The sequence below is a fragment of the Panthera pardus genome, unplaced genomic scaffold (assembly GCF_024362965.1).
Source record: "Panthera pardus isolate Hobbes unplaced genomic scaffold, ASM2436296v1 HiC_scaffold_15, whole genome shotgun sequence".
Lineage (NCBI taxonomy): Eukaryota > Metazoa > Chordata > Mammalia > Carnivora > Felidae > Panthera > Panthera pardus.
Window position 1 is genome coordinate 52305421 of NW_026526710.1, and position 16271 is coordinate 52321691.

The following is a 16271-nucleotide window of genomic DNA, read 5'->3' on the forward strand; positions in this document are numbered from 1 at the left end:
CTCACCCATATACCTAAATTCTTCTTTCTTTGACTTGTAGGATTTCCCATGTTTTCATCCCTGTGATTCGATAGGAAATCCATTGTATTTAGTAGTTTGAAAGGGTAGCCTTTATATATATATATTTTTTAATCCAGCACAACCACTTTCCATTTCTGAGGCAACAGTCTTTCATGAAACACTAATAATTTCTTGGCAATTTCATGAGCATCTAATTCTGTTCTTTTCCTTCCCTATTTTGTTTCTTCTGCATATTTCTGTTAGCCGAGAGTATTTAGACAAAAGAGAGGAGCAAAGACAAGCAAGAGAAGAAAGGTTTGTATATATTTTCTTTCCCATTGTAACCAAATGGCACTTGACTTTGCACTCTTAACCAAGCATGCTAAGGGAATTGTTAATTAAAATAGCTCACTCAAGTCACCTAAGACTTTGGGTAACTGGTATTTTGTGGAATAGGATGCCCTAGTTATCTACGTTTTCCAAGAAAGTACAGACTTAGTAATTAGTGCCATTGTGGTGTGAAATGTATGTCTGTTCCTCCATACTCTTCACCAATTGAGGACGTTAGGTTAGCATACTGACATATGGTATATATTTTAAATACCCTGCACGACCACTGCTGAGTCTGGGCTACGTGTCCCTACTGTGTGCTTCCAGGTCACGCATTCCTTTAACAAATATTTGAACACACAAACCATGCCAGGCGCTGGCTGAGGTGCCAGACATTCCTGAGACTCGTACACGATGTGCCTGATCACTTACTTTGTCTCCCTACTGAACTATACTCAGTTCCTGGATGGCAGGAACCATGTCTTGTTTTCCTGGTTGTCCCAGTGCCCTCCGCAGTGCTTGGCACATAGTAGGCACTTAGGAAGGAGGTATGTAATAAAGGAGCAAATGAACCAACAGCTTTACTTAAAATACTTAAGCTGTAAGCTATTTTATTTTTTCAAATCATGGCAACATGATTTGAATACCACTAAAATATAGAAAGTGAATATATTCCGTGTCTAATAAACTTAGGTCACCAAAAGAAACCGTTTTTTGGAAGTAAACCAGCAAAAGGCAAGTTTTTACCCTGTAGCACTGTAGCCTGCAGTTATTCCCTCTACCACCAGATGGCGATACTACATGGAGCAATGGAAAGGCTGATTTTCCTGCTAGAGCCAGTTGGGAACCTCACAATCTGAACTATGCCAATAAGTGGAACTTTGCTGAGTTTTCTTAGACACCTTCAGCTAAATAGTTCAAGACAGTCTGAGGACAAGAAAAGTGCAGTCTGTCTGTGTTCAATTAAAAAATTAGATGCTTAGGTCAGCCTTATAAACAAAACTATGGCATTGCTTTAATTCCAGTGTTTTATTAGATTATTGCCACCATAATAACCAGTGGTGGCCAGCAAATTTAGAGTGGAAGAAATAAGAAACTTCTATTTCTCTAATTAATACCTGTTTTTGACATTGGGGGCATAGACTTTGACTGAAAATGCTCTCGACTTCATGTCCAGGCTTAAGAAACCAAATTTTATTTTAGTTTTTAGCTTTCCCTCCAGATTCTGCATTTTTTTTTTTAACTTTGGACAGTTTGACTGTTATGTTCTGTCTCCACAAGCAAGGCTTTAAAGCTTCTGAGAAGATCTCAAGGTCCAGACTGACCTCAAAATTGTCCCAAACCACTGAAGTCTACCCCTTTCTGGATAGCAATCACTGATTTTTTTCACCAAAGCATAGCATCACTTAGGCCTGGAAGACCTGTGCAGAGAGAGAGGTGTTTGCCACTCCTCTCCTGTCACCTCTTGTTCTGACCTCAGTCCTTGCCCTATGTCACCCATCTGCCTGGGGCTTCTTCGCTGGTGCAGGAGTGGCCTCTCCGTGGCCTCATGTGGACCCCATCTCTGTTTACATGGAGGATTGTGGAAGCAGCCAGGAATTTCCCTTTAGTTTGGACCAGCCACTTTTCTTGATTAGTTTGCTTCTTGAATTACCTGGTGAAGATGGGAGAGAGGGTATAAACTTTTCCCCTGTTTGGAAAGCTGTTGGGTTTCTGGCAGACCAGGAATAGATAAGATTTCCAAGTATAATGGGATTCAGAAATGGATGGGGTAACTGGAGATCAGAGGTGGAAAGAGCTTCAGAAGTAAGGAAGAGGGCTCCATCTAGAAACTCTTCAAGGTAGACCCAGGTGTGTTTGTTGGGTCCCATGTCTCTTACTCTAAGTGCAGTGACTCAGATAAAAATGGCCAGAATCACAGCAGATGGTTTTTTAAGGTTTGTGTCATCCAGTGTAGCAAGATGAGTGTGGTTTTGCTATTTTGAAGTGTAAAGGCTATCCAGTCACATTTGATTTCATTTTGATTTATTTTGTATTATCTCATTCCAGCATTTGAGGCAAACTAGTTTATGGACAATGGTGCAGATCCAGAGTAAGATTCTGGTGAGGTGCTGCTTCTTCTTTAACATTAGAAGAAAGGCTTTATCTGATCATGATTCAGTGACATTCACAAATAATTTTTTTTAACGTTTATTTATTTTTGAGACAGAGAGAGACAGAGCATGAACAGGGGAGGGGCAGAGAGAGAGGGAGACACAGAATCTGAAACAGGCTCCAGGCTCTGAGCAGTCAGCACAGAGCCCGATGTGGGGGCTCAAACTCACAGACCACAAGATCATAACCTGAGCCGAAGTCGAACGCTTAACCGACTGAGCCACCCAGGAGCCCCTCACAAAAAAATTTTTTAAGGGAATAGTAAGGAATGAGATCCAGGCTGAGGCTGGGGGTGGGGTTGGGGTGGGGTCAGGGCAAGGATTTGTCTCAAGGGGATGGCATAGGAAATGCCTATGGCAGGCAGGGGCTATGGGAAAGAGTGCAAGGGGAAGGTCAGGACTAGGCTAGGATTTGGGAAATTATGCATGAAAGTGATCAATGAAGCAGTAAGAGAGGATTCTGAGCATTGCTTAACTGGTCTGAGGACAGAATAGAACTTGGAAGGAGTCAGATTTTGGTTTAATGTAAGGAAGAGTTCCCAAGTAGAAGAGTGGCAGGAAAAGTTATCAGTAAATAGGTTTAGTTAATGTAAAATCAAACAGAGTTTCTATAGGGCCCTGGGGAACGAGATCCAAGCCCGTATATGTTCCCTCGGCTGAAATACTAGCCCTGCAGCCCACCACGTTGGTGGATGTGTGAATTCATTCAAAAGGTTTGTTTGCCTATCTCTCCCACTGAACTGTGAGCTCCACGGGGCGGGGGGGAGGGGGTGTTTATTATTAAATCTCTAGTACCTGCTGCAGCACTTAGCACATGACAGGCACTCAACAAATGTTCAATAAATAATGAAAAGATGAATGAATAAACAAAAGATATGAGCAGAGATGGGATAAATGGGAGTGTTGAGGTGAAAGTAGGAAAGGTGAAAAGTCTTTTCTTAAGGCTGTGGCCTGTGGATAGAAAACCCAGTGCTTTGCATACAGGAAGCTTTAGGAGAGTCTCAGCTGGGGGTTGTGTTGCAAAGCCACAGGGACGTAGGACCCTCGACCCGCATCTCATTTCATGGGCTGCTGGGCTCCTGGGGGAGTAGGTACTGTTGGGCCCCTAAGTGCACTTAGAGTCTGTCTGTAAGACAAGGTTGTGATATAGGGCAAGCTTCCTCCCCAGGAACTGCCAGAGGTTGACATGGGTCAGGAGAGGTTGCTAAGCTGTGAACCTCTAAATGCCCGGTGGCCTGGCTCTTCCCAGGCATGCCAGTCTCCCCTCACCACTCCGGCCCATTGCAGATGGCCACTGGCACTGCTTTTTCCACAAAGATTTACTATTGACCTTGATGCCCCTCCTCCATCCCTGCCATATCTTAAAGTCTTTATAACTGTGGCAAAATACACAGAAGATCAAGTTTACCATTTTAAGCGTGCAATTCAGTAGTGTTAGGTACGTTCACATTGTTGTGTGGCCCGTCTCTGGCATTCATTTCATCTTGTAAAAGAAACTTTACACCCATCAAACAAGTCCTCAGGCCCTCTCCCCTGCCATTTTTGTCTACCAGATAAACATCCTCAGGAGAATTCCTATGAAATCCTTGACTCTTCCCATGTCCCCCAGATCCTTGAGGATGACATCTAGGAGGTGAAGGGTGTGCAGGAAGCCTTGGAGTCGTATCCACACTCTGAAGGAATAAGCCCTGGAGTCCCCCAGAAAGTGAAGTGAACTCTCTGCCCGCACATACCTGCTGGTCTGGCTGCCCACGGAGAAGGGTACCAAGAGGCCAGGGCCAGGGCTGGATCACCTGAAATGAAGGTCATAAATGGGTTGTCCTCTTGGCCTGAAGCCTTGGACCTATACAGGTCCCCTTGATTGCACACCCTCCCTTGCCTGCCCCTTTCTCCTGTCACAGAAGGCTCGGACTCAGCGTGGGGATGCCTCACAAGCTCCTCCTGGGCTCACGGCATTCCTGGCCTCGACTGTGCCACCATCTCGTTTAGAACATGCCTCCTGTTGGGATTCTGACTCTTGCCTTCAAGGTCACTTTCTTCCAAGATTCCATAGCCAGGTGGTTTTCCTTGCTGGTCCAGATTAAGTTCAGAAATACCTTCCTTTTGTCACCTCTCCTACCTTTTGAGAGGTGACATTGCTGACAAGAGAAGTCCAGAGTTCCTTCGCCCCGTAACCGTAAGGCTCTCCAAACCTCGCCCAGACGTATTTTTTCTGAGAGATTCACCATGAAAGTAAGCTCCCTCCCTAAGAAGTTGAAATAGATGTGTCGGCCACCCTCGGCCCCCGCTGCTGCGGGTAGACCCCTGCAGCAAGGTGCCGCCTTGCGGGTTCCTCACCGCATGCCTTGCCTGCTTCCCCTGGGCCCGGCAAGTGCAAGGCGCCAAGGGAAAGAACAAAGGATGGTAATCGTCTGTTCTCAGAAATCCTATTATCTGCTTGTTGAGAACAGACACACACATGTGAAAAGATGACTAAATATGCCAGGCAGTAAATGTAAAATGCCATCTGAGTTGAATGGACTACATATCCGACATGAGTTCAGAGGCAAGGCTAAGATCACTTCCAGCTGTGGTGGTCAAGGCAGGCTTCGCAGAGGGAGACACGCGTGCGAGCCCGGCCTGCGGGGCAGATTGCCTCGGGCCTGGCAGGGAGCAGGGGTCCCCGTGGCAGACGTTGGGGAGCCACGCCCACATTAAGGATGCATGAAGAAATGCATGCTTTTTAAATGCATCCTTTTTAAGGGTTTCATATATATATGCTCTGCCTTTCTTGGGCGCGTGAATCCGGAATGCCGTGTGTGGTGGGGGCTTTGGTGGGCTAGGGTTGGGGGGGCCTGCCCACCGGGAGAGACTGAACAAGCAGTGAATCCCGATGGATCTGAGTGACGGTCTTGAATAACCTGTCTCAAAGTTTAGTGGTTGGTGAGACAGAAACCTGCTACAGCTGAATTCATAAATTCACTTCTGAACAAATAATGGTGGGTAAAATTAGCAGACATCTGGAAGAGGCACATATTTCAAAGTTATTTTGGTCTGATCTATAAAGCACACTATGAGGAATATGATTGGTAGCTGGTCTTAATAAACAGTTAGTGGGTTCTGCCTGCCTGAAATGCAAAACAGATGTATCTTTGTTCTTTTAAACTGACTTTGATGAATAAACTATATGTGACGTCAGGTCCAAGCTATTGGATGTCTGAGTCCTACTCAGAAATATTTTAGAATATAAAAAAGTTTCCATGGTCGACACTGGGAGAACAAAGCGAATTCCAGTCGCGTTGCTGTTAGCATTGAAGCAGGTTCAGAAATTCAGAGAGGCCTCCGTCCAGCAACCCCTTTCGGTATTTTGGGGGCATTGTTTCTCTCCCCCACACCGAGGCGCCCTCCCATTTCACAGCTGCAAGCTCTGAGTGCGTGTGGTTTTCAGCTGTCACTGTTGGGGCTTTGTAATGGGCATTATTGCTGTTTTGCTTATTTGTACACATTTCCTAAAAGAGCAAAGTAGGATTCTGCAGCAGTGATCCAGTCTCTGGAGACTGTGTGATGTTGCCATTTCTCCCAATTTGTTTGGTTATGAATGATGCGGGGATTTTAATCATTAGCATCTTGGCTTTGCTGGCTGTTTTTGGCAGACTGGTCCTCCAGCCAGCTCTGTGCTGTGCTCTGTGCATCAGGAAACCAGCTCACTCTGCAGGTGTTTCATCCATAAACAAGCATCGGCCACGGGCTCCTCTTTCTTTTTACGGAAACCCTTTGGAATTTAACTTTCAGATACAAATACTTGGAGCAGTTGGCAGCCGAGGCGCACGAGAGAGAAGTGAGAAGCCGGAGCGCGAGCCGGGGCAGAGGTGACCTCTCCTTGGACCTGACCTCCCCGGCGGCCCCTGCCTCCCCCACCCCTCTGAGCCATAGCTCTCCTTCTCTAGACTCACAAGAGGCTCTCGCGGCATCATCCTCTTCTCTGGGAACACCTCAGCATCCCCAAGGTGAGTGCTGGGAGAGCAGAGGGAAATTAATGTTAGGCTTCTGGGAAGTAGGAACCATTACTACATGCAAACTAGTACTGAGGGGCAACTAAGGGTAAACTCAGGGCGACTTCACTGCACTGATAAATTAGATGCCTTGAGAGCCACTTCTGTTAAAGCAGAATTGTGTATAATGGTTGTCAATGCATGGTCATTGAGAAGGGAGAATATTAAAAATAAGGCTTACTTTGCCATTTCTTTCTAAATCACAGGGTATTAACTTAGTACCCTGTAATTTGGACATTATTTATTTATTGGGTCTGCCCAATAAAGTGACCACTTTAAAATGTTCTTACCCTAGGAATTGTCGGTCTGTTTTAAATTAAACTTATGGAGAATAAAATTAATCAAAGCCAGCAGAAAAAAAAAATGTGGATCTGGTGGAAATAGAAATGTTGAAGAAGAAAAAAAGGAATATAGTAACGATTACTGGCACGTGGTGTGGCTGTAGATGCTTGTGTGCAGACAGAAAGGCTCTTGCTGGGGAAATTGTCTGTCATCTTAGCTTTATTTGGAGAGAAACAATATTGTACATTGCAGCCGGGGAGCATCAGCTGTTTTCCCGATTGCCCTGAGAGTGGTGGGACCGTTTTCTTTCACATTAACAGAGACGATGGGTCTTGGGCACTGGCGTCTACAGTGCGTGTTGACGAGCTTGCAGCTAGCACTGTTCAATTTAACCGAGTGTTATGGCTTGCAGCCTGACCAAGACTTAGCCAACTGAAGACAACAGAGACGCTAAACTTTTAACTCTCGGAGGGCTGACTAAATATGGCGTAAAGCTTAATTTCAACAAGGCAGGACTGCATGACCTCAGCAGAACTGGATGTAACGGAACAATCTTGTCTGTCCAATTCTCCGCTGGCTCTCCGAGCCTCAGGGCTCATTCTGCAGAAGCGGGCTGGCTTTGCCACAGCTTTCCATCATGTCCAGTTCCTGCTGGTCCCTGAGCCATGGAAGATTGTCCCAGGCAGATGGCTCGGTCATAGATGAGTAATGTCGGTCTTAAAATACTGAGACTCTGAGAATCAGGAAAACAGACTGTGCTTTGACAGCTCTGTGCTTTCCAGACCCTGCCTGGTATCCTTGCTCTATCTAAATTGTGGTATTTCCAGAGGCGATATGAAAAACATTCCCCTGCAAAGCGACGGTTCAGCACTTAATCTTGGAACTTTTAACTCTAAGAGTCGCACCCACTCTTGTTTCCAGAATGGTTGTCTAAACTGTGAAATACAGAAGGTCCCCAGGCTGAGAGAGAAGTGTCAGTATCTATAAATATCGTTTGTCCTCCAAGCTTTTAGTCTCCTTGATGTTTGTGACAAAAAGACAGTTCCTCAAGTATTTTGTCCAGCTATGATCAAACTTGAGGCTGTTCTATCCAATTAAATGGGCAGAATATTTGAAACTCCAGTAAGAACACAGAAAATACTTTTTTGGGGTATATGCAATATGTATTGGGGGGAAATAAAGTTATTTATGTATGCTTTCAGAGAGATAAAGAGTACATGTCATTTTCCTCTATGGAGAAGGGATTAGTAGAGACTGAGAGAATGTTTGGCTGAAATCACCACGCGAGCATCTGAAATAGGAATACTGGGCTTGAACTGAGACACAATTACAAATTAATGAAATAGCACTGTGTGATGTTTGGGTTGTTTAAAAAAAAAAAAGCAGGGGTTCTTGTGGAATCTACAAGAGATGTTCATCATAGGTTAAATAATTATCCAAAGCAGTTGGAATCAGCAAAGTAATCTGATGTCTATGTCCTAATACCTAGCTGAATTATACAATTAGAAATTTTAAACGTATAAGAAGACATGCTATGAGAGGATTGTCTCTGAAAGGTGCTGAGACTTCCTTCTGACTTGGAGACCTTTGCCCTATGACAGAAGTACAATGACTTTTTTTTTTTTTTCCAGCCTAGCTTGTTATTCTTCTTTGAAACATTCTGCCAGCATCCCATTAATAATCTCTTCTTTTTTACCAGGCCCCATTTTTAAATGCTCAAAGGCATTTTTTGCTTAGCCCTAACATTTACAACGTCACAACATCTGGGGGAAGAATAAAAAAATATAATCACACATCCAGATGTTTGTCCTGCTCCAAACACCTGGCACTATGTGGTCCAAATGTGCCAGGGGTTGACTCGCTTTTTCATTCTCTCTGCTTGTGGAATCATACGATGATAATCTTCACTTTTCTGTCATGCTCTGCCCCTTCCTCCCAAATGCTACTATTTAACACCCACTCGAGCAACTGAGTAAATGGGGGAGATTGGGGGTAGAACCCACTTTTAACTGCAACCTAGCCATTTATCAGGGCATCGTGGTACCCCAGTATTTGTGGTGGCGTGCACATTAACGCCACATGATCCCTTTGCTTCTACCCTTTCCCCAATATCTGCATAAATTGCAGCCTACCTTTCAGAGTTGTATTTTCAAAGAAAAGGAAAAACAGCTATTTGTTACTGAGTTATATATATTTCAGGATTAAAGGTCACTTTATAAGTTCTTTTATTGAAACTCCTTACTTGGATTCTGGATAATTTTTAATAGCAGAAGATAGGAAAACATTAAAAACTTCTTTACCTTTGCCCTTACAAAATATATTTCAAAAGAAGGGTAAATGTTAAAAGACCAATAGCATTATGTGCTATCGAGTGAGAACTTTCAGCCAAAAACCTTCCCAGCTAAATCTGCTGTAACTTTTGTATAAATTATGCCACTACCCCCACCATCAAGTCAATGTGTGCTTGAATTATTTTTCCATCTGGCCCTCTTGTGGCTCCTAGCAGATGTTTGTCCCAATACTGCCTAGACTGGTGATGGTCGGAGTATTTTTCCTCTGTGTGAAACTACCAGGCCCAAGTGAGGGACAAACACATGCATGTGTTCTCCTTTGCACTGGGCTGCAATTAATGGAGACATGTTACCCCAATTTAGGGAAACATGAAGGGCCTCTCTCTCCATCCATTGCTTTAATTAGCCTTTCCTTATTTTCACTGAGCCCTGATGGCATACATCAGAATATCTCACCAGTTTATTTCCTGTTACTTTAAGAAACCGATGTGTCAGGAAATAAATTATTTTTGTTAATTAGAGGAAAAGGTGCAGTATTCTTATTGGGATTGAATTCCCTGATTTGACTCTTGGGGAAGTTTCTCTGAGGAGTAAAAACAATAATCTGTGTACCCACAAGTGAAGTCATTTTAGCAAAGTAACCTATTATCCCAGTGGGTGTCAGGTCCGGGGAGCCTATTTCATGGAAACAGAATGGAGAAACCATTCATCTCAAAACCAGGTGTTGATGACGGTCCCTGCAGTGTATCCCTGTTAGGAACTGCCTTCCTCGGAGGCTAGAACTGTGTGGCTTCCCTGCCCCCTGGCTGGCACACCTGGGTCCATCCTAAGGCTAAATGGAGAGAAATTACCTTTCCTATTAGAAAGCAGCTGCTGTCAAGCACTTACAAGTGGCTTTTACCCACTAATGCAGCCAGGAAGGCTACATACTGGCTAGATTATTTTTCTTATTTTTAGCTCAGTTGTCTCTATATTGCACACAGAAGTAATACTTTAGAGATGCATTTAAAATATTTACCACGCTATATTTATGTCAGGGAAAAATAAGTTCATTGGTGATTTTTTTCTACCTGTACCTGGATTCCTAGATTATTTCCAAATATCTTACTGTTGGGCCTTGGAGATACAAAATATGACCGATGTGACCATGGCCTACTCACCAGTATTCACTCAGAGGCATTACAGAAATTATTGACCTGCTGAACGGATTATTTTCTCTCACAGATCCAAGCATATAAAGTGCCGGTAACTAGGACTATTCCTCTAGCTTCCTTACCCTCTCACCTAGAAATAAAATGTAGCTGTATAGTAATATCATGAAATGTTCTGCTGGTTTAAATGAATGATCATTTTTCACATGGGCGTCATTCATCATCACAGCTGTTGTCATTGTTCCTAGCCATTGACTGAGCACCTTTGTCACCTTCCTTGTGTGACATGTTTTGAGTCTCCTTCAGGTGTAGACACTCTCCTAAGTTACCCAATCCTCATGGCAGAAATCAGAAACATCTGGTATCCTGTTTCCAACTGGCACGGTAGCAATGGAATATCATCAGTCATCAGCCTTATGCATGCTGGTTCCCTTGCATAAAGCTTTTGGACACCTCCAGTCCAGTATTTCACGAATTGGCAGGAAACTAGATTCCTGTGGTTCTGTGACTCAGGATGGCCCCACCTCCCCACACTTCACCTGACTGCTGCTACTTGATGCCATTTGGTCAGTGAGACAAAATCTCTCAGGAACTCTACCCAAGGCCAAGGCACCACCTGCTACACCTGCCATGGAATGGCTTTAAGAGCCTTTGCAAATCATTGGATTTTCCTGCCTTGCTTTTTCTCAGTCTCTAAAAATGGAAAAGGACAAAACTTTCCCTTTTTTCTCTTATAGAAAATGACAGTTGCCTGCAGTGTGTTTTCATGCACCATATTTTATTTTATTTTACTTTATTTTATGTTATTTTATTTATTTATTTTTGAAGTGGGGGAGGGGTGGAGAGAAAGAGAGAGTCCCAAGCAGACTCTGCACTGTTAGCTCAGAACCTGACACAGGGTTTGAACTCAAACTATGAGATCATAACCTGAGCCGAAACCAAGGGTCAGACGCTTAACCGACTGAGCCACCCAGGCACTCCTCATGTACCATATTTTAAAACAGTTTTGAATCCTTTTGGAGTAAACCAAATATGAATCTTAAGTGTGCTTAAGTAAAGACAAGGCACACAATGGCATTGGAATAGTTGTTAAAAAGCAGTATTAGGTGATCAACATGGTACTTTCATAGGTGGCAATTAGGTATCAAAAACTCCAAAGGGTCTAAGGCTTGACTTGATTTTTAAGTTAGTAAGTTAGCCTGCCACAATTTTGTGGATATGGGCACAAGACATGAAACTCCAGGGTCAGAGACAACAGACTTCGTTACTCATAGCAATAGCAGTAGCTAGAGTATCAGCATTTGTGCCATTTCTCCAAGCCCCAGTTCCTGCAAGGTGATGTGAATAGGCCCAAGTGTTACCTTGGTATGATAGCTGCATACACAGAGAGGAACCTTGAGCTTGGGGACCCCAAATCTTTTATGTTGGGCAGTAAGTCTGTCTTCCCTTTGTCCCAGAGAGAGACATTATTTTTATCACAGTAAGCTATAAACCAACCAGTCTATTGCTCCAGGGGGAGACAAGGTCTCTGTCTTCCACAGCTATTTGCTATGCACACATCCTTGGATATCCCAGAATAAAGACTGTCACTGTCTCTGCTTATAAGACTGCAGAAACACAAGAGACCCCTGGAGAATTGTTTCCAACCATTGGATTATAATGGTGTGTAACCAACATTTACAAATTTGCATCTTAAAATCTGTTTAATGGAAACGAAGTCTTCAACTTTAGAACAGAAATTAGCTTGTTTGATCTTACTTGACAAAAAGAACATCAGATATTGCAAGACCCAGCCTGGAGCAGGCTCCGGGGGTTAATGAGCTTGTCTTCCTCTGGAGGTGCTAACAGGGAATCTGGAAAGACATCAGTGCCTTTCATCCGAAGTGGGAGCCTTGGGTAAATGCTCTCAGGGACATTCAGGAGACCTCCACAAGTAGGGACATTGAGCATCCTTCAGTGTGGTACTTTGAATTTCCAGAGTCATTGACTATGAACTGGGAAATAACAAAGAAGAATAACTACCTGGTTCCTTCTAGCATTCTTATCTGTGGTCAAGACCTTGATCACCACCCTGCCATCTCCACTTTTCCTTCCAGCACCCCTGCCCCCAACTCTACCCACCCCTACCTTTCCCCCACCCTCATAAGGCGTTTGTGCAAAATGGTACACTGCTTACAGTGTGGCAGAATAATCACAAATTAGCTTTCCAGTCCCTATAAGTATGCTTTTTCTTTTTTTTTTCCAGAAGGTTTCCCTTTATTATTTTTTTAAATATAATTTATTGTCAAATTGATTTCCATACAATACCCAGTGCTCATCCTGACAAGTGCCTTCCTCCCTGCCCATCACCCACTTTCCCCTCTCCCACACCCCCCATCTACCCTTAGTTCTCAGTCCTAAGAGTCTCTTATAGTTTGCCTCCCTCCCTCTCTTTTTTTTTCCCCTTCCCCTTGCCTATGGGCTTCTGTTAAGTTTCTCAGGATCCACATATGAGTGAAAACATATGGTATCTGTCTTTCTCTGCCTGGCTTATTTCACTTAGCATAATACCCTCCAGCTCTATCCACGTTACTGCAAATGGCCAGATTTCATTCTTTCTCATTGCCAAGTAGTATTCCATTGTATATATAAGCCACACCTTCTTTATCCATTCGTCAGTTGATGGACATTTAGGCTCTTTCCAAAATTTGGCTATTGTTGAAAGTGCTGCTATAAACATTGGGGTACATGTGCCCCTATGCATCAGCACTCCTGTATCCTTTGGGTAGATTCCTAGCAGTGCTATTGCTGGGTCATAGGATACATCTATTTTTAATTTTTTGAGGAACCTCTGCACTGTTTTCCAGAGCAGCTGCACCAGTTTGCAGTCCCACCAGCAGTGCAAGAGGGTTCCCGTTTCTCCACATCCTCGCCAGCATCTATAGTCTCCTGATTTGTTCATTTTAGCCACTCTGACAAGCGTGAGGTGATATCTCATTGTAGTTTTGATTTGTATTTCCCTGATGATGAGTGACGTTGAGCATCTTTTCATGTGCCTGTTGGCCATCTGGATGTCTTCTTTGGAAAAGTGTCTATTCATGTCTTCTGCCCATTTCTTCACTGGTTTATTTGTTTTTCGGGTGTGGAGTTTGTTGAGTTCTTTATAGATTTTAGATACTAACCCTTTATCTGACACATCTCCAAAGGCAAGGGAATTAAAAGCAAAAATGAACTATTGGGACCTCATCAAGATAAAAAGCTGCTGTACTGCCTAAGTATGCTTTTTCAAGAGAACTCTTGGGGTCAGTGACCCTGCAAGGCATCTTATCTGCCTCTGAACAGGACATGAATATTTAGAGCCCTCTGAGGCTGGAACATCTTCTGAGAAAGCTGCCTCCACCAGATTCATTTGGAAGTTCCAGTAGATTTTTGTTGACTTTTCAGATCGAGCAGCTCTTGGTCCTTATGTATCCTCTAGATAATCTCCAGACTCAGGGTATTATTTGGCTTTCATATTTTCTGCATTTCTCATCAGTATTTTCTCATCTTTTATCTCAGTCTTTCTCATCAGTTTGTTTCAGTCTTCTTACTGACTCTTCTTCTTCCTGACCCCTAAGTATTGGGTTTTTCCAAGGGTCCTTTCCTAGCAACCTTCTGTTTTTATGCCTAATCTGTGCCTGTTTTCTCACATCCTCACCTGTGATGTTTAACTACCTACCATGTGATAAAAATCGCCAGATCTGTATCTCCAGCCTTGGCCTTCTTGAGCTCAGGACACATGTATCTAACCTCCTTAGACATCAGCATCTACTCCTCAGATATGTCACACTCAATAGGTTCCAGTTTGGGACATTCAGATGGGAGGGTCACCTGTCTCTCACCTGTAAAATCCCTACCCCCTAAACCTGCTCATACCTTCCAGTCCTCATCTAATTTAGACCATATCTCTTGGCCTAGTCATTTAAGCTGGAAGCATGCCTGTAATTTTTGACTCCTCCCTCAATGCTCACACCTGTATGCAGTCAGTCACCTAGTGTTTATGGCTTCCCTTCTCTCCACTCAGCCCTCCCCATTGCCACTGCTTTAGTTCATGTCTTAACCATCTCTCATCTGGACCATTTCAGTAACTTCTAATAGACCTCACATCTTCCAGCTTCTTATTAGCAACCCAATCCCACCCCCCCCCCAAAAAAAAAATCCTATCTATACCTTGTTTTAAACAGCTCTAGTGGCTGTCCATTATCTATAGCAAAAAGGTAAGACCTTATACAGCACTCAAGACTTTGGTTATCCACTCCCTACAACCAGTCTTTTACCTCCACAACCACCCCTACATGTTATGTCCCATCAGCATCAAACCACTGTCAGTACCTGAAAGGTGCTCTGTTTTCTCACATGTGCTCTGTGCTTGAGAGCCCTTTTCCACTGGGTGCCTACTGGACTCTTATCCATCTTACCCATCTAGTTGAAGGACCTTCTCTAAAGTCATCTTTGATTCCTCTTTTGTATTTCCCTTACATCTTGTGCATACCAAGGATACAGGGGCTTATCTCACTGAATAGTCAATAAATGGTACCCCGTCCTCCTCCACTTTGTGTTTCCCAGAGGAGAGTCCATGCCTGCACTCACCTTTGTTATCTCCCAATGCTTGGAGCAGAATAGACATTCAGTAAATGTTTTATGAGCTAGAATGAACAAACAGCATGAAAAAAAGAAGGCAGACATATTATAGAGACAGCTATTTCCCCTATACCCAGACATTTATTACATGGATCATGATGGAGGACACATATTTGACAATATAGGCCACTCTATAAAGACCAAAGAATAGATGGTGGTTTAATGTAGAAAGGGAACTTTTACAGAAAGTTGACATTATGTGGGCCATTTCCTTCTGAGAATCTAACACTAAAAGAGGAAGAAAAGTTAGAGGATGATTCTTGATAAATTGATAGTTAAGATATTTATTCAACCACCTATTAAAATACCCCTTAAGTGGATCTTTCTCCATTTTTTTGTGAATTAATTTGCTAACAAGTTCAGATCAACTGAGATATTGACTAAGTGGATTATTGACTAGGTATAAATGAAGAAGAGTCAACTGTTTGGTGTGTGAATATAAAAGTAAGATTTCTGGTGTATCCTGGTTGTAGGCCACCTGGTTCTGCTTAGGCTTGGTCAGACTCTACTGGCAGGAAGATCTAATATTTTCTTTAGATATTAGTTGTTTTGATATCATAATGTCTCTTGGCTAGACCACTTTATCTTGAAAAATATTCAGGGAAGATATTTTTTCACATCTGACTTCCTGATGCCTAGCATAGTGCCTGGCATATCAATAAATATTGCTGGAATGAATGAGTGTTACTACTAATTACATTAGAACATTTAATTACATTAGGACCACCTAACATGTAATTAAAAGTAACTAGATCCTGCTAAGCCTGAAAAAGTGAATTAAGAAAAAACCTCAAGTTCACCCCATTTATTTGCTAGCTGTTCTTACCCGGGACTATCCATTTTAGTGCTAGTGTATACTTTCCAAAATCACTGTTTTGTTTTGATGTCATTGATGTTCTTGTCTGGGACTTGACAAGCACTAGAGGTGCTCTTGAAATGCATTGCCAGTTTGGAATTAGACCATGTCTTCATCCTTGAGGAAAGACTTGTCTTCCTATGTGCTTTTGTAAGAAAATGAGCATGTAGTTAACTCAGGAGCTCTACTAGCCCTACCGGGCATGGAAAGACAAATGGATAATGGCATTAATCATGTTTGACACTGGTTGAATCAAGACAAGATCTGTCTGATTTTGTAAGAATTTAAGCTCAAAGAAAGTCTTCGTATCCAGGGGTTGATATTTGAGGTTATATAGTTTGAGTTCAAGATAATGATAAGGCAATGATACAATACAGACAGAGAAATGATATAGGATACAATAATCTTAAATTGCCTTTTTTTAAAAAATTTCTGTTTATAGTGTGAAATAGAATCTATTCATTAACCAATATTAAAATAATTGGGCCTGAAACTAGAGGCTTCTTTTTTGTCCTATA

General features: G+C 42.8%; 1 protein-coding gene across 14 annotated transcripts in view; it reads left to right on the plus strand.

Moving 5' to 3' along the window:
• FHOD3 (formin homology 2 domain containing 3) overlaps positions 1–16271 on the plus strand; it is a 469161-nt gene that overhangs the window by 376367 nt on the left and 76523 nt on the right. For 11 of the 14 annotated variants that reach the window (XM_053902585.1, XM_053902583.1, XM_053902584.1 and 8 more), the window contains 2 exons: positions 265–315; positions 6255–6469. In XM_053902585.1, the coding sequence (XP_053758560.1) occupies positions 265–315; positions 6255–6469 (266 nt within the window). The remainder of the gene's footprint in view (positions 1–264; positions 316–6254; positions 6470–16271) is intronic. The other 3 variants (XM_053902586.1, XM_053902587.1, XM_053902594.1) reach the window with 1 other exon arrangement.